Source organism: the organism of the source record quoted next, unplaced genomic scaffold (assembly GCF_019419815.1).
Source record: "Pyrus x bretschneideri cultivar Hongxiangsu unplaced genomic scaffold, Pyrus_bretschneideri_v1 Contig1, whole genome shotgun sequence".
NCBI classification, from domain to species: domain Eukaryota; kingdom Viridiplantae; phylum Streptophyta; class Magnoliopsida; order Rosales; family Rosaceae; genus Pyrus; species Pyrus x bretschneideri.
Window position 1 is genome coordinate 12,367,730 of NW_025999390.1, and position 25,500 is coordinate 12,393,229.

General features: G+C 34.5%; 2 protein-coding genes and 1 non-coding gene across 3 annotated transcripts; 1 reads left to right on the forward strand and 2 right to left on the reverse strand.

The window, feature by feature from the left end:
• Window positions 1-325: 325 nt before the first annotated feature.
• On the reverse strand, window positions 326-397 carry TRNAM-CAU. The gene has a single exon. It is a non-coding gene; the product is annotated as a tRNA-Met (tRNA).
• Window positions 398-14,023: 13,626 nt separating this feature from the next.
• LOC125478462 (protein IQ-domain 26-like) lies at window positions 14,024-15,916 on the forward strand. Its single transcript, XM_048586642.1, has 3 exons — window positions 14,024-14,575; window positions 14,665-14,871; window positions 15,134-15,916. The coding sequence occupies exons 1-3, from the start codon at window positions 14,162-14,164 to the stop codon at window positions 15,803-15,805; spliced, it is 1,293 nt and encodes a 430-aa protein (XP_048442599.1). The 5' UTR covers window positions 14,024-14,161; the 3' UTR covers window positions 15,806-15,916.
• Window positions 15,917-21,015: 5,099 nt separating this feature from the next.
• On the reverse strand, window positions 21,016-24,454 carry LOC103943915 (probable pectinesterase 53). Its single transcript, XM_009354286.3, has 5 exons — window positions 23,971-24,454; window positions 23,613-23,805; window positions 23,317-23,523; window positions 22,110-22,345; window positions 21,016-21,285 (listed from the first exon to the last, which is right to left on the reverse strand). Exons 1-5 carry the CDS (start codon window positions 24,333-24,335, stop codon window positions 21,138-21,140), a joined length of 1,149 nt encoding a protein of 382 aa, XP_009352561.1. The 5' UTR covers window positions 24,336-24,454; the 3' UTR covers window positions 21,016-21,137.
• Window positions 24,455-25,500: the final 1,046 nt, after the last annotated feature.

The following is a 25,500-nucleotide window of genomic DNA, read 5'->3' on the forward strand; positions in this document are numbered from 1 at the left end:
ATTGGCACAGGTCAAAATATGATGGTGTAATCGAGCTTTCTAAGTTGTTTTCAACTTTTATTTGGGACCTTTGGGGGAAAGGATTTTTTTACTAGGCACCAAAGCATTTGTTCCATCAAAGTTTTAAATCGTTGGAACTTGCAGGCTCTAAACAAAAGGTTCATATCATACCCAGGAGCATGTGGTAGGTTTTTCCAAAAGGAAGAACATTTTCTGTGTTGAACTCCAAGCTTTCTTTCCAGCCATTAATAGATCGTACATGGATGAAAATAAATGGGGCGCTGCCGAGAAGCACAGAGAAGTAACAAAACAGTATGAAAAAATATATCAGAGCCAGGTTTCGATCCTGGGACCTGTGGGTTATGGGCCCACCACGCTTCCGCTGCGCCACTCTGATTAACTTATTTGTTTATTATTATCCGTGACCCATTAAGGTTATAATCTTTGTGTGACCTAAGACCCATGTTTGGGCCCAGAAACTGAGAGTCGTACGATTGTGTTGTGATGACACGGGCTAAGCCCCATGACCGAAGTTCACTATGAACTCAATGAGAGGGAGCCCAATTATAATCTTACCAGGCTACCACAGAAGTAACTGGAATTGTTTCCTGCAATAGTTGGGCTGTCTGCCCATAGTTTATGAATGTGAAAGGGCATACGATATTTTATCAACGGAATTCTCTCTTACGGATTCTAATAGGTGCGTGTCAGGATGTGAGTGGCCGACCGACCTCATACTATCCATTCTATTTCTATTTCTCTTTTTCTCTTGAAATATCTTCGGCATCGACATCAAAAATGTGGAAGTGTCAAATTGTGACTGGCCAAATTCAGCTTGTAATACATCAGCTTCTTTGAACCCATTCTGTTGTATAAGGTCAGTGGATTTCCCTCTTCTTCATTTCCCTCTGACTCAAGCCATACCCATCTCAATGATTCACCCCCACATATGCCATTGTACCCATCATTCGTCATCATGGTTCCAAATGGGGCAGAGGATATAATGTCTATAAGACCAATATATTGTACCTTGACAACTCATATGTACAAGCCCATTCCTTTGAATGGTCATTGATTTTCCAAAAATATGGCATCCTTTTTAGTACTACCAATGTTCTACTCTAATGTATACTGAATGGGCATCTTATTTTATAAATCTCACTTGTCTTAAATCTCAAATGTCACTGCAAACTTTTGTGTCTTTTCCATTTCGTTGTTCTCTTCGAAACAAACAATGTATTATGAATTCAAATCGAATGTAAATCCCTCAAATTAGGAGGTGTAGTCAAACTAAGATATTAAAGGATTTTAAAAGTGATAGATTTGATAGGATTTAAGACGATTAAAGACTCTTACAAAATTCATATGGATTTTTAAAGAATTTGAATGGATTGTGGTGGAATGATTTGAAATCCTAGGGGATGAGGTTGGATTCTTTTTAGTCTTGGTTATATATACTTTTGACTCTCAAATCCCACAAAATCCACAACTTATTGAAATCCTCCAAAATCTTAATTTTTTTAATACACTTGGATTTGATGGATTTTAAAATCCTTTAAAATCTTTTAATTGACTACACCTAGATTTTAAAGGATTCTAAAATCCTTTAATTGACTACACCTAGATTTGAATGGATTTCAAAATCCTTTAAAATCTTTTAATTAACTATACTAGGATTTTAAAGTCTTTTAAAATCCTCTCAAATCCTAGTTTGACTACACCAGTCAAAACCTGTTTTTCTTGGACTTACACCTATCAAGCTGTTGCATAATCCAATCGGGCGGTTGTTCTACACGAGAGATACACCCATACGTTACTTACCACATTATGTGGTATTAAATGGCTGTATAAAACGTGGTATGTCTAGCATTGTTATTTTTTTTGGGTCATCATCTTGTATTGTTCATTAGCTTGTTTAGTTTGTTATTCTTGCAGTTAATGCCATTTCTGTTGGAAGAAGGCTATGATTTATGAAATCCGTAACTACCGTTTTACAGTACAATAACAGAGTGCATAATATCAATGGGTGATGCTAGGGAGATTATGTTTTTAAACTATATTTTGTGGACTACATGATGTGGCAGTTGATAGTTGAATTCCTAATTGAAACTACTAAAGAATGTATCTAACCATCAACCGTCACATTATATGATCTAAAATATAATCCCCTAGGATTTTCCAATATCTAATGCAAATTTGTCCTCATAATTCAAATATAGGTAAACCTACTTTGGGATTCAAATTGAAATTGGAATCTACATAGGCAAACCTACTTTCTGACTCTTTCATTCTCTTAGACCCCATGATCGAAGCTAATTGTGAACACATGCTGTTCGATCAATCCTTAATTCAACAGTAAATGTCCAGATAACTTTTGTTGTACTATTTTCTTCTCCACCGTTAGATTAAAGATCAGACATGAGTGACTACAACTTTTTTATACCCTTGAGTTTTTGAAGAAGAAGGGAACCCTATATTCTGATACGCAATTATGTTTATGCAGAAGATTTGTTTTGAGCTGCAATCATAGTTCACGACTGTAGTTTTCGGATTAAAATTATTTTTCCTCCTCTTTCCATCCCATCCCCTTCCTTCCCTCTTCTTTCCATCCTCTTTCCTTCCCTCCTCTCACTCTTTTTATTTTGTTTTTCTCTTTTTTATAAAAAATTAATATAAGATAGTAACGTGGCTTAACAATGACCGTTCAAATAAGAAGGAATATAAGTGAAAGAAAAAAAAAACTTTTAAGCATGGATTTAGCCATAGCTACTAGCTAGGCACGGACAACTTATTGAAACTTGTGATACATAAGGAAACTTTGCAGTTGCACAAGAAGGTAATTAAAATAAAATAGGGCAACAAAATGAAAGAATCTATCAACTTTTCTTTGTAAGTAAGAAAAAGTGTACAAAATTTCCTCTTTCCATGTAAATTCCGACAATCCGTCACCATTTGGTTCCCCACTTCCCCTCGTGGTGCACAACAAAGTAATTACGTACTAATGAAGTCAATCTCTTCATCCTGCCGTCTCCGTGCTGAAACCCTAAAATCCATGAATTGAAAGCTGAAAGTTTGAGCACCATCGTACGCAAAATGATGAGCCTCCGCCAAGCCCAATTTGTCAAACCTATGGCCTATAAATTTGTGTGGCATTTCCGAAAATATACCAATTTCTTTACCTCATTTTGGATTTTGCTTTTTCATGGTACATATGTGGCTCCTACCAAACATTTCCAGCTATGAAATCAATGTATCTCAAATGAAACTCAATTTACCATTTTACAAATTTTATCAGCGAGATAAACTTACAGTCAATTGTGATATCGATTTGTCGATATTTAGAGTCTTATCACGTGAGAAAGACGTACATATACACTCTCGAGATGGAGAGATTCTTTTATCACAATTTACCACGTGACAAACGTTTATTGAATGATTAGTTTATTTTTTGAACATAGGAGTCGTGAAACATGTACTTAATGAATGGCGCCACCCGGTCTTGGTTGCACAAGAGAATATCTCCTTAGTTTGCCACCAAGCATCATGAAACACTAATATGATAGTATGTGTGCTTATTCTTTTACATAACATTGTATTATTAGTTTGAAACGTCACTAACGAGTTGATATAATTTTACTTTCTCACATAAATATCCATGACTAGCTTGAGTAGCCGTCACATTACCGTTCAAGTTGCATGTATGTTATTTTCCTAGTGAGCAGCTACCCTACTAAGAGATAGAGGTCTGCAAAGGGCTATTATTAGGGTTGCCAATTTTGTTTAATTATTGATAATTAATGTGGCAGGGGACAAACTCTCATTTAATCACTTTCCTCTCAAAAATGCATTTTACAGCACTATAGTTAGGCCTGGCAATTTCTGACACGACCCGATAACCCGACACGACACGACACGAAATTAACAGGTGTTTGGGTCGACACGATAACGAATCGGGTCTTATCGGGTAACCCGATAAGCACCTGTTAAGATAACGGGTTGGTTCGGGTATACACGTGGGTAACACGATACACGATAAGCAGAATATTATTTTTATAATTTTATAACCCTAAAAAAATACTGTAATAATTATATACATTAATTTTACAATTTTATACCCCTAAAAATTATAATAAATAAAAAAAAATATATATATATATATTAAATTAACTATAAAATTTATAATAATTATAATAATTATATATACTATAATAATTATACTCCCAAAATATTAAGTCTATCTATAATAATTATATATATATTAAATTTTATAAAAACTATAATAATTAATAATTAATAATTTAATATGCATAATCATGCATTGCATATTTGCATGATTTTGCATCCATTGAAATTTGATGCGTCAGATGTGATTTGTTTCCATTCAAATTTCAATAATCAATTTTTTGCCATTGCCATTTGCCAACTTGCCGCCCTTTTTGAAAAAAAAAATGGAGGGAAAATGAAAATGTTAAGAAAAGTTGAAAATAAAACAAAAAAGTGAGGGAATTAGAGAAAGATATTGGAGGGAAAAGTGAAAATGATAAGAAAAAGTTGAAAAAGTAACAAAAAAGAGAGGGAAAAATGAAAATTAATAGAAGTGGTGAGAAATTTTTTTTTTTTTTTTTAAGTTATTAACTTTTTATCACACACATGACTGTCATGACATATCTCACTATTTAACGGTTATTTTAACTCCGATTTTGATGATTTTTTATAACTACACTCCTTGACCCTATATAAATACAATAAATGAATTCAATCTTCAATTTAAAATATTTGCACAAGTGGATACTACAAAATCTTATGTTATACTTAATGAAAGTATAAATAAACTCTAAGTGTTAGTCAATCTATCGTTTTACGAATTCTCCAAAACTAATTTCAACGATCCAAACCATCAAAATTGTTTGTATATGCTTGGAGATCACATCAGCAAAAAATCACAAAAAAAAACATTTAGAGATCAAGTAACGGGACAAAGCTTTTCAACGGTTATAAACAAAAAATCACGATTTAACGGTTATTTTAACTCCGATTTTGATGATTTTTTATAACTACACTCATTGACCCTATATGAATACAATGAATAAATTTGATCTTCAATTTAAAATATTTACACAAGTGGATACCACAATATCTTATGTTATACTTAATGAAAGTATAAATAAACTCTAAGTGTTAGTCAATCTATCGTTTTACGAATTCTCCAAAACTAATTTCAACGATCCAAACCGTCAAAATTGTTTGTATATACTTGGAGATCATATCAGCAAAAACTCACAAAAAAAAAACATTCAGAGATCAAGTAACGGGACAAAGCTTTTCAACGGTTATAAACGAAAAATCACGATTTAACGGTTATTTTAACTCCGATTTTGATGATTTTTTTATAACTACACTCCTTCACCCTATATGAATACAATGAATGAATTCGATCTTCAATTTAAAATATTTGCACAAGTGAATACCACAAAATCTTATGTTATACTTAATAAAAGTATAAATAAACTCTAAGTGTTAGTCAATCTATCGTTTTACGAATTCTCCAAAACTAATTTCAACGATCCAAACCGTCAAAATTGTTTGTATATGCTTGGAGATCACATCAGCAAAAAATCACAAAAAAAAAACATTTAGAGATCAAGTAACGGGACAAAGCTTTTCAACGGTTATAAACGAAAAATCACGATTTAACGGTTATTTTAACTCCGATTTTGATGATTTTTTATAACTACACTCCTTGACCCTATATGAATACAATGAATGAATTCGATCTTCAATTTAAAATATTTACACAAGTGGATACCACAAAATCTTATGTTATACTTAATGAAAGTATAAATAAACTCTAAGTGTTAGTCAATCTATCGTTTTACGAATTCTCCAAAACTAATTTCAACGATCCAAACCGTCAAAATTGTTTGTATATGCTTGGAGATCATATCAGCAAAAAATCACAAAAAAAATATATTCAGAGATCAAGTAACGGGACAAAGATTTTCAACGGTTATAAACGAAAAATCACGATTTAACGGTTATTTTAACTCCGATTTTGATGATTTTTTATAACTACACTCCTTGACCCTATATGAATACAATGAATGAATTCGATCTTCAATTTAAAATATTTACACAAGTGAATACCACAAAATCTTATGTTATACTTAATAAAAGTATAAATAAACTCTAAGTGTTAGTCAATCTATCGTTTTACGAATTCTCCAAAACTAATTTCAACGATACAAACCGTCAAAATTGTTTGTATATGCTTGGAGATCACATCAGCAAAAAATCACAAAAAAAAAACATTTAGAGATCAAGTAACGGGACAAAGCTTTTCAACGGTTATAAACGAAAAATCACGATTTAACGGTTATTTTAACTCCGATTTTGATGATTTTTTATAACTACACTCCTTGACCCTATATGAATACAATGAATGAATTCGATCTTCAATTTAAAATATTTACACAAGTGGATACCACAAAATCTTATGTTATACTTAATGAAAGTATAAATAAACTCTAAGTGTTAGTCAATCTATCGTTTTATGAATTCTCCAAAACTAATTTCAACGATCCAAACCGTCAAAATTGTTTGTATATGCTTGGAGATCATATCAGCAAAAAATCACAAAAAAAAAAACATTTAGAGATCAAGTAACGGGACAAAGCTTTTCAACGGTTATAAATGAAAAATCACGATTTAACGGTTATTTTAACTCCGATTTTGATGATTTTTTATAACTACACTCCTTGACCCTATATGAATACAATGAATGAATTTGATCTTCAATTTAAAATATTTACACAAGTGAATACCACAAAATCTTATCTTAAAAACAAAAACTCTTTATCCTTGCACATTTAATATTTGTAATAGATTAGTAGTGTATGTATTATTTTTTTATTAGGCTTTTATTTTTGAGTGTAGATATAGTACTTGAACGAGAAATGTTTTAATGTTTTGAAGTAATATTTACGTGGCAATGTGTGGTATGTGCAAATTTAAAAAAAAAATATTTTTTTCTTAACGGGTCGGGTCACTTTACCCGTTGGGTAAAGTGACACGACCTGTTAAGGATCCGTTAAGATAACGGGTGTGACACGACACGACCCGTTAAGATAACAGGTGTTACACGAAAACGACACGAACACGATAGACACGACCCGTTTGCCAGGCCTAACTATAGTTGTAAGTGTAAATTCAGCTTCAGTACAGGAACCCACCTTGGGTTGTCCATTACTTGTTGGCACATGCATCTTTACTTTTGTTTTCGAAAGTGCACTATTTCGAGACACTTTCACCTTTTTCTCTTGGTTAAAAAACTGCTTAGTTCTTACGACAAACTAAACTGTATACATATACCTTCAATGGTTTTTCAAAAAATGTGTATCCATAATATATTTTTGACCTATTGATACAATATATTTGTGCAAGTTCAGCTACAATACAAACACATACTCGACAGAATGCCTCAAAACACTATATGTGCTTATCTTCTCTTTTTCTAAGGAGTCTTTCTGTATTTTCTTTTCCATGTTGCTTTATTAATGGAATTCCTATTGATCAAAAAAAAAAAAAAAAACACTCATTGAGTGATATATTTGGCTCATTCAGTGATGTACCACGACTTCAAGGGTCTGGTAATCTGATTGGTCTAATACACCTTCTCATGAGTCATTTGTAAATATTCGTACTTAATACGTGTTCGTGATCTAAAAAGTATAAGGTAATTGTATCTCATCCATGAACATATTGCTTTGGTAACATTAGCCTTAGAAATATATAAATTTAATGTATGAAATGACTCAACCCTGCATAAAGTATATTATGGGAGAGAAAAACTGTAACTAAGCTATTTAATGTGTGCATGGTCGAACAGAAGTTGCAGAGAAAAGGGTAAAAGCAAAGTTCCGGAGAGTTGAATGAGTGCACGAATAATTGAAAGAAACAGTGTAAAGGAATTCTGGTTCTCTTATCTTTAGATGCTGCAACTGCAACCGGCCGAATCATCTTTTAATCCAAAATACAGAGTTAAAAAGGGGTGGCAGCACAGCAGCCTCCCAACATTGGCCCAGAGAAACAAGAAGAAGAAGAATAACAAAATCCACAAGATCAAACAAACAACCCTATTAAATTTCAGTCGACCATGCATTCGTGGACGATCAGAATTTTAAAAAATGAATAAAAATAGAAAGGTAATGATTTGCTTTACTTGTAAATACTACGAGAAATTATATGTACGAGAGAAAGAACGATCGTGCAGTTGATATTGTGTTTTTTTTGTTGCGAAATTGATATCCGTGCATTCATTGCCGATTAGAAGATTAAGAACCTAGAACCGTAATGATTTGCTTCACATGTAAATGTAACTGGGAAACTGAATGAACGAAAATTTCATGTGCATACGAAAGAAAGCCAGGCAACCGATCTTATTGAAAATGCATTGATAGTTGCTTTCAACATTGTTATCACCCAACAAGATCCTCTCCGGATTCTCTTTGAGGATCCGTGAATTGTGTTATTTCATCATACATCATACGATCATTTTTCGTACAGTACTATTTGTGTTCAATTTTAAATAAAAGAATTTAGAGTTCTTTAAAAAAAGGCTCTTAAAACTCCTATTTTCCAAACAAAAACCCACCTAATATTAAACATTCAAATAAACCCAAATTTCAAATAGAGTACCATGCAGACAAATATGTAACCAATTATTATCACATATTTACAAACTTATGCCACAAAACCCTAATTATCTCAATAAATATTATTACTCACCCTAATTATGATTAGCAATTAACCCCATATGGAAATTTTACCTTTCTTGTATGATAAATATTAGGAACATATATATATATTAATTTAGCCATGTTCATAAACAATTATGGGCACATTTTTCGTATGGAAAAAAAAAATCCTTTGTACAATCAGTTATTTTGCATCAAATAATATTGTTTGATAAAAACAACAAAGAACCAATTAATATTCTTTCATGTTGTAGGTAAATTATTTTACCTAGATTATTACATACATTAGGCATTTTTTGTTTGTTATTAAATATGCATGTTAAAAATAATTTATCTATATTTATATGTAAAATATAAGTAAATTAATTTTGAATCAAATAGCACTTATTTTGTAGGTAAATTAAAATAGTAGTTTCATTATTTTGGTAAAGTTAAACAGTGCATAAATTATTTTGTAAAAATTAAACCAAGACAAATTATCTCCATTAAAATAAAACAGTAGATATTCGACAAAAAAAATAAAAAGTAAAAATAAAATAGTAGATACATTATTTTCTTATAAGATTAAAAAATAGGTATATTATTTTCTTATAAGATTAAATTGTAGAAACATTATTTTCTTATAAGATTAAAAAATAGGTAAATTATTTTCTTATAAGATTAAAACAGTATCTTTATTTTCTTATAAGATTAAACAATAGGTAAATTATTTTGCACATATCATTATTTTCTTATATTATTATATAAAATATAGATAAATTTATTTTGAATCAAATAATATTTATTTTATTTTATATGTAAATTATTTTGCATGTATCATTACATACACATGACAAATTTATTACTAATACACATGTTAGATCCCACATTGCCCAGGGGAGTGGATCATGTAAGCCTTATATGTATATTCTCATCTCTACCTAGCACGAGGCATTTTGGGAGCTCACTGGCTTCGGGTTCCATCGGAACTCTGAAGTTAAGCGAGAAAGGGGCGAGAGCATTCCCATAATGGGTGACCCACTGGGAAGTTCTCGTCTGAGTTCCCAGAAACAAAACCGTGAGGGCGTGGTCGAGCCCCAAAGCGGACAATATCGTGCTACGGTGGAGTCAAGCCCGTGACGTGGTGGGGGCCCGGGCCAGGATGTGACAATTTGGTATCAGAGCCAATCCTGGCCGGAGGTGTGCCAACGAGGACGTCGGGCCCCTAAGGGGGGTGTATTGTTAGATCCCACATTGCCTAGGGGAGTGGGAGTGGATCCTATAAGCCTTATATGTATATTCTCATCTCTACCTAGCACGAGGCCTTTTGGGAGCTCACTGGCTTCGGGTTCCATCGGAACTCCGAAATTAAGCGAGAAAGGGACGAGAGCATTCCCATGATGGGTGACCCACTGGGAAGTTCTCGTGTGACTTCCCAAAAATAAAACCGTGAGGGCGTGGTCGAGGCCCAAAGCGGACAATATCGTGCTACGGTGGAGTCGAGCCTGGAATGTGGTGGGGCCTAGGCCGGGATGTGACACACATGTCCAAATAATTTACCTATATTTTTTAAATATAGGTAAATTATTTTATAATGCTCTTTTAGATTTTCATTTGGTAAGAAAATGACAAGATTAAATTAAAATTGTCTAATTTTATGCAAATTTGAAAAACAATTACGAAATCTTAAGGAAAGTATAACATTAGGGAAGTGTTATTGGCACTCCAAAAATCTTATTCTACACTCCTCACAAGTGTATTTTTCTTTCTAAAGATAGAAAGTTTGGAGTGTAGAATGAGAAATTTGGAGCGCTAATAACAATTCCCTAACATTATTAGTTCTTTTTTGCCTTAACATACAATTTGTTATGATATATTAATATGCAATGATTTTAAATTAATGCATTTTTTTTCCATTAATCTCTCCCTTTAAATCTGCATATAATTAAATGTCTACATTAAAATTGTAATTAGGGGTATTTTAGGCATCTGAAAAATAAAAAATATGTAAAGGCAAACAAAATTAATGAATTTGCTTATATAGAGCATAGTCATTGTTTTATTGAGATAAAAAAGTTATATTGGATTTTATGTAAAGAAACATGAGTTTCAGGAGCTAAAGTCATATTTTTAGAATAATTTAAAATGATTTCTGATCGCATGTTGTACGATAAAGGGACATAATTCACGGATTTCCGGTATCCTCACAAAGAGAATCCAATAGTAATGACATCGGTTTCATAGGCAGACTAATTAAGCTTTGTTTTCAACACCGATATCATTGCATCACCCATAGACGTTCGTCTCATAGGAGGACTAATTCAATGAAATGTATAAAATGGGTTTAATTAAAGGAAAACTAATAAAAATGGCTTGCAAACTTTGAGTTTTAACGATAAGAACAAAATAAAGGGCAAAGTAGATAGTACCATGATTAACTTTTTAGTCTAAAAATGTGATTTTTCTTTAAAGTGAATAGTACCAGGAGATTTTCGTTAAAGTTCCCTTAATTAAAGGAAAAATAACGAAAAGTTCAAAAAACCTACAGTTTTAATGAAAAATGACAACTAAAGGTATAGTGAATAGTATAAAAAAAAAGTAAAAACATGATCTTTCGTTAAAAATAAACAGTACCATAAATATTTCATTAAAACTCTTTTAATTAAAGTAGAAAATGGTATATTTTTACAGAGAATTATGGCTTCACAGATTCACGAGACGAGTGTCAGAAAGTGAAGACACTGAGGTATCCTTTCTTTTTAGGACACGTCGCTCCAGAAAGTTGTGAGACAGAAGAGCAGAGACTTATTCTGTAGGGAAAGAAGGCTTTCTTCTTCTTTTTCTTTTGTTTTTCAGAAGAAAAAATAATATAAAAATAAAAGAAGAGAGATACAATACAAGCTTTTTCCCAGAATCCGAGTTGCTCATTGGAGCAGTGAAAATTCGAGCGTTTCAATCCCTTCCCCTTTCCCTTTCCCTTTCCGTTTCCCACAAGTGTTTTTTCTTACATTTCTTTTTTGTCACTTTTCTGGTGGGAATCAGATTCTACCAAGGTGAGATGTGAGTTAATTCCTCGTTTACGTTATTATTTTACGAAAAATTTTATTTGAATTCATGTAATATCTTTTCACATTTAACTTAATCTCTTCACTTATATTATTTTTTTATTAAAGAATTAATATCTCTTTAAACCCAATTTTATTACTTAACCTATCATCTCAAACACAATTCAAAATGTTAAGTTATCTTTACCCGCATTCCCTTTATAAAATAACATATGTAATTGATTTTTTTTTTTAAAGAGATGCCCTTGCCCAACCCCCCTCCCCTCTTCCCACTAGCATTTCCGTAGCTTTTTCTTTTCTTTTCTTTCTGCTACCAAACTCCGACATTTGCCTTTTTTCTTTCTACTGATGTGCATAAGCAACAAAACAAACAATTCATCCCTTTATATTTATCAACAAGCAAGGAAGTTTATAATTTAAGAACATTGGTAAGAATTTTTTCCTTAGAATTTTCCAATTGCGGAAAGTTTAACAAACCATTGAGGATTGATGAAAAAAACTGAAACCCAAATACTCATCTTCTAAACTTTAAAAAAATTGAAATCAAATGAACAAAATATTCATAAATTAAGTTATACCTTAGTTGGAGGATTCAAAACTTCAAAATCACCATCCATCAATAAAAAGAAACTTGTTTTCTCTACAAGACTTATTAGGGTTTTAGCCAGAATGAACGTAGGATAAACAAGAAGTGATGATAGAGTTTAATGGGTTTATTGATAAATTTGAGTTTTATTATTAATTTCATTATGTACTTAATAGTAATTATGAAATAGGGTAAAATAGACAATTAACAATTTAAATTTAAGTTGGGTGTAGAAAGAGATTACATGGGTTCAATATCCCTTATTTTACCCTTCACTTTTTTTTTTTTTTTTTTTTTTTTGGATTTTCTGCTAGACGTAACTTCCTCAATTTATATTTTTCACTTGGGATTTGTGGCGCAAAACTCCTTCTCTGTCTTTATTGGGTTCAAAATATTTTAAAACCAAAGAATATTTTTGAACTAAGAATTTAAGGTTAACTATATTTTAGTTACACATTTCAGGTTTAAGGTCACGAAGTTTCTTTTCTTTTACATTGCACTATGGAGTTTTGAGATTGTGTCAACTTGTATGTCTGTTTAAATGTCTAATTAATTAGCTTTAGTTTTTGTCAGATTAACCTATATAAGTGTTTCTCGTTCTCACTATGCATCAAATTAATGAAAGATCAAAGAATCAATCAGATTGATTACATAAATTAGTAAAATTTCGATACTTTCTGAATTAATATAAGAAAACTAAAACTTCGTTTGCTATTTTGTATATTATCCCAAACATGAAAGGTGTTAAATTTTATTAGCTAAAATTTTTATTCGGTTATTCCCACCTAATTATTATAAATCACCAGTCTTCCGTACCTTCATGATTAACCACATTCGAATCCTTATTTTACATTCGAAAAATATCATGTGCCGATCATCAAGTAGTATTTGTTAAGTTTTGTAAAATTACTTGTTATTTTTCTTAAAATATGACATTCAACATTTTTTTTATGAGAATTTTAACGAAACATTTATGGTACTGTTTACTTTTAATAAAAATGATATTTTTACTTTAAAAAATTACTCCCGGTACTATTCACTTACAACATATTTTTGTCATTTTGATTAAAACTCAAAGTTTTCAAGTCATTTTCATTAATTTTTTTTATTTTTTTTATTTATAAAATGTGGATAAACATGACCTGTAAAATTAATGATTTATAATAAATTTGAGGACAAATCATTTAAAATAAAAGTCTAAGGGTTAAAATCAGAGAGTAAAGTAACTCAGTACTGCAGTCCGGTGGTATTCTTCTTCGCTTAGAAGCGACAGATCTTAGGTTCGAATCCCGTAGATGGCAAATTCGATACCAAATTAGGCTGCCCATTATATAACTTAACTGAACTCCTCATTCCCCTAGTATAAAAATATTGATGTACTAAAAAAAAGAAAAATCAAATCTTTTCACACACTCATTTTATGTTCTACACACCTATGTTAACTACACACCTATGTTAATTTTGTCTATCAATTTTTTTCAATTTATTCAATCTGACCTCATTTTACGTTCTACACACCTATGTTAATTTTATCTAGCAATTTTCTTCAATTCATTCAATCTGACAATAGGAAAATGAGAAAAGCGTGTGAGCGTTAAAAATGAGTGTTTTTTCCCAACATTTTTTTTTTACGTTTTCTAAAGATCTTATTCTTTATCAACTCTGTTTCACCGCTTTCCGCGACAAGGAAAGTACCTACTCAAAACTTCTGCTGGGTTTTAATCCCTTTTCACATTCAATCTCTCCATACCATTCCCCTCTATCTCTAAATTGAGAAAATGGGCAGAGCAACAAGGTGGCTCAAAGGCTTGTGTGGAATAAAGACCAAAGACAAACACCAAAAACCAAAGTCAACTTCCGGCGACTTCAAACACAAGAAAGGCTCCAGCTTTGGCAGAGAGGATGCAGAGGCAACCCTACTCTGTCACAACCCCGCCACCATTCCGCCCAACATTTCGCCGTCCGAGGCGGCCTGGCTGAGATCCTACTACACAGAAACAGAGCAGAAGCAGAACAAGCACGCAATTGCCGTGGCAGCCGCCACGGCTGCTGCTGCAGACGCCGCGGTTGCAGCTGCAAACGCGGCCGTGGAGGTCGTCCGCCTTACAAGTCACGGCAGAGGTACCATGTTCGGCGGCGGCAGAGAGAGATGGGCCGCTGTCAAAGTTCAAACTTGTTTCAGAGGCTATTTGGTAAGTGGGGTTTTGCTCTTTTTTTGAACAAAGTTTCTAACTTTTTGAAAAAGCACTTATTTCCGATTTTGGGTTTGTGAAAAACGCAGGCTAGAAAAGCTCTCAGAGCTCTGAAAGGATTGGTGAAGTTGCAGGCATTAGTGAGAGGCTACTTAGTGAGGAAGCAGGCGACTGCAACTCTCAACAGTATGCAAGCTCTGATTCGAGCTCAAGCAACTGTTCGTTCTCACAAAAATCGGGGGCTCTTCGGCATTGAATCGAACAACAGATTTGAAATCCGCGCACGACAATCCATGGTACTAATTACAACCGAATCCAAACTTTACGGTGCGTTGGAGACGCCTGAAAGACTTGCATTTGAAAATGGGAAACGATTTCCTCACAACCCTTTACGACCCCACACACGTTTATTTCCGTTCTTTGAATTGAATAAATCGAAGAACAGAAATAAACAGGAATATGCAGAATGAGAAAACGAATTTGTGGAAATAATTTCTCTTCCAAATTATAAATATTTCTGTTTTTTTCATTGGCTGTGTGAATAATTGAATGTTGCAGGAGAGATTTAATGACAGCAGGAGTGAGCAGACGGCTCCATCTCACAGCAGAAGGCTCTCTGCTTCTAATTTGGGAGACAACAATTTCAACAACACTGATGAAAACCCCAAGATTGTTGAGGTCGATACAGGCAGCAGGCCGAAATCCAGGTCCCGGAGAACAAACACTTGCTCTGCATCCGAATTCTCTGACGACCCGACTTACCAACAAGCATTGTCGTCCCCAATCCTGTGTCGGGGTACTCCTGCCCGGCTATCAATCCCCGACAGCCGGAACTACCAAGATTCTGACTGGGGGCTTTCCGTGGAGGAATGCAGGATGATCTCCACGGCGCAGAGCACGCCGCGGTTCATGAATTCGTGTGGCGGAGGGGCTAATAGCAATGCCACCGGCACGCCTTCGAAGAGTGTTTGTAATGAAGTTTTTTTTGGAGGATATGCGCCGAATTACATGGCGAGCACTCAGTCGTTCAAGGCGAAGTTGCGGTCGCACTCTGCTCCGAAACAGAGGCCAGAGCCAGGGCCGAAGAAGCGGCTTTCGCTCAACGAAATGTTGGATTCGAGGAATAGTTTGAGTGGGGTTAGGATGCAGAGGTCCTGCTCGCAAGTGCTGGACGCCATTGTTTTCAAAAATGCTGTGATTGGGAAGCTTGAGAGATCCTCTGGATTTTAGTAGTTGCATGCATGTAACGATCGAGAACAGGGGATATAATACTAGAAAATGTATTTGTAGATTCCAAAGTTAAGTGTTATTAATGTTATATTATAGTAGGATTTGAGCTGATTTTGATGTTGGGTTATAATGAATCATGATGGGGTTACGATTAATGTTAATTAATATATGAATCAAATGCTTGGAATTGTGTAATTATTATTGGGATTAAAGGAGTTTCGGTTTTTCTCTAATGAAAGATAGAAAACAAATTGTAAGTTTGGGTCCCTCACCCGTTAATGTTTTTAAAAAGGATAATACTAGGTAGATTAAATTTGTAGACTAATTTGAAAATTAAATGATGTGTCATCAATAAGAAATATGTGCGTTAATCAACATTTAAGTAATAATTCAATCATCAATTTTCATGTTATTTAGTTTACAAAATTTAGTCTTCCCAGCATTACCCATTCAAAAATGGTTTCGATTATTTATTTTTAGAGAGAGAAATGCTAAACAGACTCTCTCAAAAGTGGCACTTCTGCCACTTTATATTTTTTATACAATGTTTTATAATATTTACAGAATGAAAACAATAAAGTGGTGGAAGCAGTGGTAGTCATGGTTTGATGGCGGAGGTCAATGTAGTTGTTGAATGGCTCAATTTTTTGTGTTCTCTGAAAATGGTGAAAATGTTAATTTAACGTTTTTGGTGTTTTCACAATTATACCGTGAAGTCTGATCTAATTTCATTCTCAGAACGTTTTTCGTGTTTTAATAAAATGTGCACTTCATAGTTCACGCGCATCTCACTTGTTTTTTTAACTCAAAAAAATGAAAATGTGGCTCTAAATGCGTTATAATTATGAATATAAAAACTCAAATCATTGAATGTACAATCAAAATTGTCGTGACATGAAACTATCAATTGAAAATGTCCAAATCATTAGTTTCCAATCAATTATGCTTCAACTTACGAACATCATGAAACTGCGGCAAAGTGTTAAAAGAAACTTATCAAGTTACGTACAACTTTAAGACATATTCCCTGTCTACGAATAATACAAATTATCTGAAGAAAATCCAACCAAACTCATCACCCTTTTTACAAAAATGGAAAATGTTGACAATACAATTCCTCCACGTTACAATATATTTCACATGCACAATACAAAAATAACCATTTTGTATTGCTTATATGTCTCTTTAATCGTGTATTCTCTAAACGAAGGAAAAAATGCTGAAGCTTTTTCAAACTGGTACAATTATTGACCACAAAAACCAACAAAAATGGAAAAGGTTTGAACCATGAAGCATTATGTGTCCCATGTGTTTTTCCTACGTATGAGAATTTATTTTTGTTTGTTTGATCGTGTCAAACTCTGCTTAAAATATGACCCCACTTGTTTTTAATTTTGTGCGCCCTCTTCACTTACATGATGACTTATATGGCACGAATTCAGTGTTATTGTGGTGTTCTAGTTTACTAATACAAAGTCACATGTTAGCTTCTCTTCATATGCAATTATATTATCAGATTGAGAAGTCACGTGAATCTATTTTATTTAAATTGTTCTCCTGTTACAAAGATCAAAAGAAAATAAACTAACTACCACATTTCTTGGTTGCTAGAAAGTCTTTAATGTGAAGAAAGTTACCAAAACTTCTAGATGAATGTTGAATTTAGTCATGTTTTAACCATTTAACCTTCTAGATAATTGCTGTAGTGGGTTACATACTTCCATTTTGGCCAATATTTGAAAAGTCTGTTCTATTGTCCTTGTTTCTTCTCTACCGTCCTTATCAATTACTCGTTAGAAAAGACAAACAATCTCATGTGAATTTCAAGTTCCTTCACCGGCTCAAACTTTTCTAGAAAAGTTTTGGAAAAGAAGAATAATTAATAAATGAGTAATGCTTGAGAGACCGTTTATTTATACTATATTTTTATACTTTTTTGTGTAGTACATGATGCATACAATTAATATTCAATGAGATAAATTTATTAAATCATATGGAATGTATACATTACTTATCACATCAGATGGTACATAAATATAGTACAAAAATGTGGTCTTCCTAACATTTTCCTAAATAAATTTATGTATATTGTTTGTTTGTTTGTTTTTTGTCAAATGATAAATTTTGTTAAATTAGATGTTAGATTAATCACCGATGAGGTTCGAATTCACGTCATCATGCTAGGGGCTCAACACCTTTCCTTGTAATTGTTTGTTAAGTATCCACAAGACTGCAAGCAATTTATCAAACTGTTCCAAGTATGATCTTGGTCCTTGTAGTTTTAGCGAATTAACCTGTGTAAATTTACTAAAGTTGTTGTCTTTAAAGAGCATTTTCAACGGAATTAGCATGTGCTTTTTACATGAATTTACTCTCACACGTCAGTCGCAAGCTAATGATCTCGAAGAAATCATGGACAAAACTTCGGTATTTCTTGTTTGACAACGCAATATGTTACATAAAGGAGATTCGAACTTGAGTACAAGGTATGCGTAAAGAAAGTTGAGGCTCCACCCAAAGACGTATTGACAATTATGTGCAAGGTTTGGTAAACTTCTTCTAACATGAGAGATTTCTTCACATCCTCACAAAATGGACACAATATTATGTCCAATTGACCTAACCTATATATGCAATCTAAATCATTGTCCTAAAAATAGCAAGAGTTAGTAAACTGCTGGCAATTAAAACTAGGTGAACTAAGCCCTAAATCGAATCTGTCATTCGCTCAAACTACAGAGACTAAAATCAAAATTTTTGCCTTTTGAGGATTCCCTTTCGACTTGTCACAACGGGTACATGGACTGGAAGGCCGGAGCCACATTCTTTTCAATCTCTGTTGGTGCAGGTAAGTTTTGCAGAAACAAAGCTTTACTGGGACCAACGTCCTTTTGTTAGGGTTTTCATGAAAGGGAGCTTTCAAAGTCTGTTGTAGGTCAGGCAGAGAGCCTCAGCCCTCACAGAGAACAGAGGTTGAATGCTTCCCCTCCAATTCCAAATTTCCAAATACATTGGTAATTAAATGGCCCCCCTCTGAGTCTTTGGGGAAAGAATAATATAAAAAAGATAAAAAATCAAAAGTAAAAATGTGCGATGTATGAAAAAAAGAGGGTCTTCTTATAATTTATTCAGCAATTCTCAATTTACTATCATAAAATTTCTTGATTTTCAACATTCCATACATCAAGGTTTTTTTTCATTCTATTTTGGTACATAAAGTGATAATTCTGGGACACTTTCATACATATTCGTTAAGCTTTCATCGTTAAACCTATGATGTGACGCCTACGTGAATAATGACTAGGCGCCACATGTCAATCTGGGCCACATGGATATTGAAAAAATAAAAAATAAAACAGTTGTTAAATGTCACATCCCGGCCCGGGACGGATCACTTCCAGGGCCCGCTCCACCCCCGTAGCACGATATTGTCCGCTTTGGGCTTACCATTTCCTCACGGTAAGCCCATTCCCTCACGGTTTTGTTTTTGGAAACTCACGAGCAACTTCCCAGTGGGTCACCCATCATGGGATTGCTCTAGCCCCATTCTCGCTTAACTTCGAAGTTCCTATGGAACCCGAAGCCAGTGAGCTCCCAAAAGGCCTCGTGTTAGGTAGGGATGAGAATATACATATAAGGATCACTCCGCTGGGCGATGTGGGATGTCACAATCCACCCCCCCTTAGGGGCCCGACGTCCTCGTCGGCACACACGTGGCCAGGGTTAGGCTCTGATACCAAATTGTCACATTCCGGCCCGGCTCCACCCCCGTAGCACGATATTGTCCGCTTTGGGCTTACCATTCCCTCACGGTTTTGTTTTTGGGAACTCACGAGCAACTTCCCAGTGGGTCACCCATCATGGGATTGCTCTAGCCCCCTTCTCGCTTAACTTCGGAGTTCCTACAGAACCCGAAGCCAGTGAGCTCCCAAAAGGCCTCGTGCTAGGTAGGGATGAGAATATACATATACGGATCACTCTCCTGGGCGATGTGGGATGTCACATTAAAACATTTTGTTTTTTTAATATTCACGTGGCTAGATTAACACATGACGCCTAGTTATTGTCCACGTAGGTGTCACGTTACAGGTTAATGACTATTTTAACAGAAAGCTTAATGAATGTATGAAAATGTTTCAAAATTATCACTTTAGATACCAAACTGGAATAAAAAAAACTTGATGTATAAAGTGTTTAAAAAAAAAAAATTCAAGATGTTAAACCGAGAATTTTCTTAATTTATACGTCCAAGTTGTGTGACACGTATATGCCTTGTAGATTTTCACCCCAGTGACTTTAGTCAATTGAAAACCCATTAAGCTTATATAGGCTATGTAGCTCAAAATCCAAGTCCAACTGAATTTCCTACCAAAAGGAAAATGTAAAAAGTGTCTTGGAGGTTAAATCGGAGCCTTCCACCTCTAAGGCCTTAAAACCAACGGATGTGATGAGTGTTAAATCCCTCATGAGTTATGCGCAACCCATGCGCAGGGGAGAAATTATGTTGGATCTTTTCTTTTCTCATGCCAAATGCCAATATCATTCATGTGAGCCACATGTCAATATCGATCAATCATGTGATAAAATATTCTTAATAATACCTATGTGGTTAAGTATGTTTTCTATCGCGGTCTAAATTAAACGTTCTATTCAAGTTCTTTCAAATTTCGCTGATCTAAATGTGTTTTAAAGACATTTATGTTAGTTGGATCCTTAAATCAAGCTTAAATTTAGTCGTTTACTTCCAAGTGATGCATACATTGGTCCGAATAAGAGGAAATTTGGCGGAAAAGAACGATCTGGATCGAAGTTGTAAGGAACACAACCGTATGTGTACTATTTTGAAATTTCACCACAAGACTAGCATTTACACGTGACCTACGCCACATGATAATCCGCAATTTAGCCATTTTCTTATTACAATCATATTTTGGATCGGTAATACCTCATTTCTCTTTTCTTTTGTCTTAATTTCCTTCGTTACGAATTGGGAAGTTAAAGCAAGATTAATTCAATGTCCTTGCAATGAGCATATAGAAGCATTAGTTTTGACAAACGATAGCATTAGTAGATTAATTAATTAGTTGTTAGAGGAGAGTAGAATTGGTGGGAATCGAATCCGCACCACATGGACATGATTATTTTCAGCCATTGTGGTAAAACGTCATCCTACCAAGAAGAATTAGTTTGGGAGCTGTTACTCCTTGACACGGCATTAATCTCAGTCACATATATTAAGCAAGAACATTACTAACATGGATTCTTACAAAGATATTTATTTTTTTTTGTCTTTGATTGGGTAAAAAATTGTTGGTATTATAAAGTTTGATCATCATATTTTGATCCACTCAGAGCCATCGATGAAGGAAAGGGAAATGAAGGGCTTGGCTTCCTCTCTAGTGAGTTCTCTGCTCCACGAAACCCTCCCTGCAAAGCGAGCTCCTGGTCCTGCGCACTGGTATTGCCCATAAAACACAGTCCTGCAACGACAAACAACATTTCCAACGATACGATTACAAAACCCTCCTCAAATCTTCATGCGCATGCCACTACCACCAAATTGCACAATGCCTAAAGCAACTAAACCAAACCTATATACAGAGACCTAGGACTAGTCGGTGGCTTATAGATGTAGCATGCACCAAAGCTTATATGTATAGATGATGACGTGGGTTTTCTTAAAATATACCAACTTGAAATGCGTAAGATAGGGGTTTTAGGGGTTTTTATATACATGCACTAGTGTTATGGTGCATTACAGGTAGGGCTTGCAGTGTAAAGAAGCAAAAGGACATACAGGCATGCTTAGGTTGTCCTGCGTAACCGCCCATTTTGTGTTCTAATAACAATGAGCTAGCTAGAACACAATTTTGCTTAAGTTTTGTCTCACAGGAGCATGATCAAGATACATCTTAAATCAACCTACTTATGTCTCCACCTTGTTGGTTGTGGTGAGGTTTTAGGGTTTTGCTAGGGTACATTAATGTACTAAAGACGAACACCTGGAAATATCATTATCATAACAAATTCAGTGATACATTTGACACATTGAATGGTGTAGGTATTGCTTCAAGGGTCTAATACACCATACGATAGGTTGTTTGTAAGTGTTTGTACTACCCTAGTAAAATTGAAAGTTTTAGAACGCTTTGCTTGTTGTCTCATAAGAGCATATTGTGTGTGAATGACACACCATGTACTGAATGCACTATGCGACGTACATGTCATGATGTATCGAATCCAACAAGATAAAGGAAAAGGTGAGTAGAGAGAGAGAGAGAGAGAGAGAGAGAGAGAGAGTTACATTTCACGATTAGGGTCACCCCAGTTGTACCAGCCCTTAGGGATGATAATGTTGTCCATATATGTGTACGCAAAGACCACCCTCGAAAAGGGGCCCCAAGCCCTACCAAGATAGAGAGCTCCTGAACCCGTGACCTTACAGTTTACAAATGAGAAGCCCGTTTCCTCCAACATACTGCTTCTGCCTTGCGCCGTGAGTGCTCCTATGTTCTGTGCTATTGCATGCACGTGACATCCCTGTACAACATTTACATATTCATGTGACTATATGACACGAGACTGGAAGGTCCGGACACATACAAGACACCAAGAAGTAGAACATGCTTTGATTTAACTTAATAATTTGACAACAGTCACAGTTAATTTTGGTGCCTTGTATAAACTCTTTAGCATGTCAAGAAGTTAGCTGTAACATGTTAGTATTGAAATCGTAAGGGTAGTGTTATTTGCATTTCGAAAACAACATTTGCATTCGTAGTATTATAATCTCTCTTGTGTCTTATAAGGGAACATTGTATGATGAACTTGCAAACGTCATCATGCATTAATTCCATGAAGTGCACTTTCTTGTTTTTACAAGAGTGAAAGATGATGGTTTTGTACTGTGGTCTAATATTCTAGTGAATAGGGTATCGAGTTTCTATCCTTGTGTCTCGATTCGAAATTTTTCATTTTCTAAATTATTGTAAAAGTTTTAAATCATCCAATTTTTCCTTAATAATAATAATTTTAAAAAAAAAATATTGCGGAATAGCTGCAATAGCACCTCCCAGAAAAGTCACAGTTCTTTTACTTTGTGATGTGAAATTTTGTGAACGTCCAGTTATTTTATTTCATACAATCACAATTTAACCATCAAGGTGATAATTGTACTAATACATATAAGTATTGTAACAAAATCCATAATATACATGTGAAAATTAACATAACAAATACAAAGTGGTTGTGCACGTGGGAAGAGACTTATCTGCATCCAGATACATTATTATAACATCGTGAATTAATAATATAATAATGACATGTGAGAAATTTTAACATCCATGTGTCATTTGCACAAATTCTTATGGTCATGTGATGATGCAAGAAGACAGGTAATTATTGGATTTCGGATCAATTCATTCATTTCTTTTTTTGGATCAAATTTTGATTTTTATGTTTCTACTACCAAAAATTCAGAAATAAGATGAAAATTGATCTAAGTATCTAACCTCAAATAGGGAGAGTCCATTTCCAAAGATGAAATCCACAGAACCTTCAATGTAGCAATCCTTGTAATAATGCCTTCCCAAATGATCATAAAGTGTGTCTTGTGCCCCCAAAAATCTACACCCCCAGAAGGATGCTGTATCTGCTGATATTCTAAATGCCACTGCCTGCTTCCCAATTGCTCCGGGTTTAGGGACGGGTGTAGTGTTCTGCACATTAATTGTGCAATTATGTATTGTAATACAGAGATTCTCTGTGCATGACGTACGTTAAAAGAGGCGGAGATTGAGAAAATTACCTTGAATGTAATGTTTTTGGCAATGAAATAAGGGGAATTCACAGCAAAAGTTGCAGAATTGAAAGTCCCCATCGGTTGTTTTTTTGGACCAGATGGTGTTTGAGCTGTGTCTCCCCATTGAACAATGGTTTTATCTGCCCCTGCTCCTTCTATGGTTATAAATGATTTCAGTGGAGGTATATTTACCTTCTCCCTGAAATTTTTTCCCATTCGACAGCTTCATCAATTACGAGTTCTCCACATAACAAGAATGTATGATAATTAACAGCACACGAAAAAGTGAAAAAAAAGCAGAGCATTTCGGTCAAAAGTGATTTTCACATTCTCGTTTTCTTCTTCTACGGTCAAAGATACTTACGTGTATACTCCTGCATGTACTTTGATGACAACTCTCACGAAATTGATGAAGGGGAGAGAATCAATGGCGGCTTGGATTTTTGTGAAGTGTCCTGCATTAGGGTTCTTGGCCACATGCAAAGTGAAAGAAGGAAACAGCTTGTTCTTTGCTGCTTTGAAAACAGAGTGTTTGAGGCTTCCAACATACTTAACCCACTTCATGAATTGCTGTTCTGATAATTGGGCTCGAGTCAGGTTCTTCGTTAAGTGCACGTTTCCGTCTGGCTTCCCCGGTCGGAGTCCCTTGGAATGGCATTGTGATGGGGTTGAATTGAGGAGGAGAAGAAGAATAAGAACATAGAAAATGTGTTGGAATAATGTTGACATCTAATTTACGGCAGAGGCAAAGTGAGACGCCGAATATAAATGGGAATGTGAATGAGAAAGGGAGTAGAATAGAGACTAGGGAGTATGTTATTAGTGGGGAATGGAAATAGATAGAATGACGGGAAGTGATTTGGTTTTGTTTGGTTTATATACAAGTTAGTAGCTTTTGTTTTTAGGTGGAAAGTGATGCTAAATTGGAATCAAAGACAGTGAACCAGTCACGGGTGCTTCTACGGACATCCATGTATGAGAGAGAGAAGCACTTTCTGCTTATAAAAATTGTTGTGTCTAAAATGTTTTTGCACTTTTTTGTGTTGTTTGGTGGTGCCCGTGAGTGTATCTCTTTCTGTTTCTGTGTGAGTGTGAATATGTTCTTGTGAGGGGGGAAAATGGGTTGTTTTAAGCGACTGCAAATACTAAGATACTGTTTTGTGAGTTACAACCCACTTTCTAGCTTCTACCTACCTCGTAATCGTGGCCGTCAATATTACATGGAGTCCAATTATGCATCATTTGATTACTATCTAAATGTGTGGTTACGGTTCAGATTATTTTGGCTTATGAATGTGAAACAGTTGTTGGTGTACTGAGGAGAGAAAGTTACTTACAACAGGACTAATTGAACTGATTGTAGACTGCTTTAAAGAAAAGGAGTTTTAACGAAAAGTCTACGGTACTGTTCACTTTAATGAAAAGTTACTTACAACAGGACTAATTGAACTGATTGTAGACTGCTTTAAAGAAAGAGAGTTTTAACGAAAAACTCACGGTACTGTTCACTTTAACGAAAAACCATATTTTTATACTAAAAAATCAAACATGATACTATTCACTTTACCTTTTATTTTGTTTTTATTGTTAAAACTCAAAGTTTTTAAGCCATTTTCATTAGCTTGCTTTTTAAAGAAAAGTACCATTTTGAATGATTATTGTGTTGATATTCTTAATCAATCACGTTATGTATTATCATGCATTTTAACTTCTGGCACGTTAGTATGTAACTTAAAATACTATCCTAAGAGCAGTTCCACCCCTACAGACTTTGCGCTAGCACCCAGCGCATTTATCCACTCAAGTGAACAGTAATAGACCACAGTCAACAGTAATAGGCCAAAACATCTCCATCCCTAAAAAAAATAGCCTAGTCCATTTTATTAAAATATTA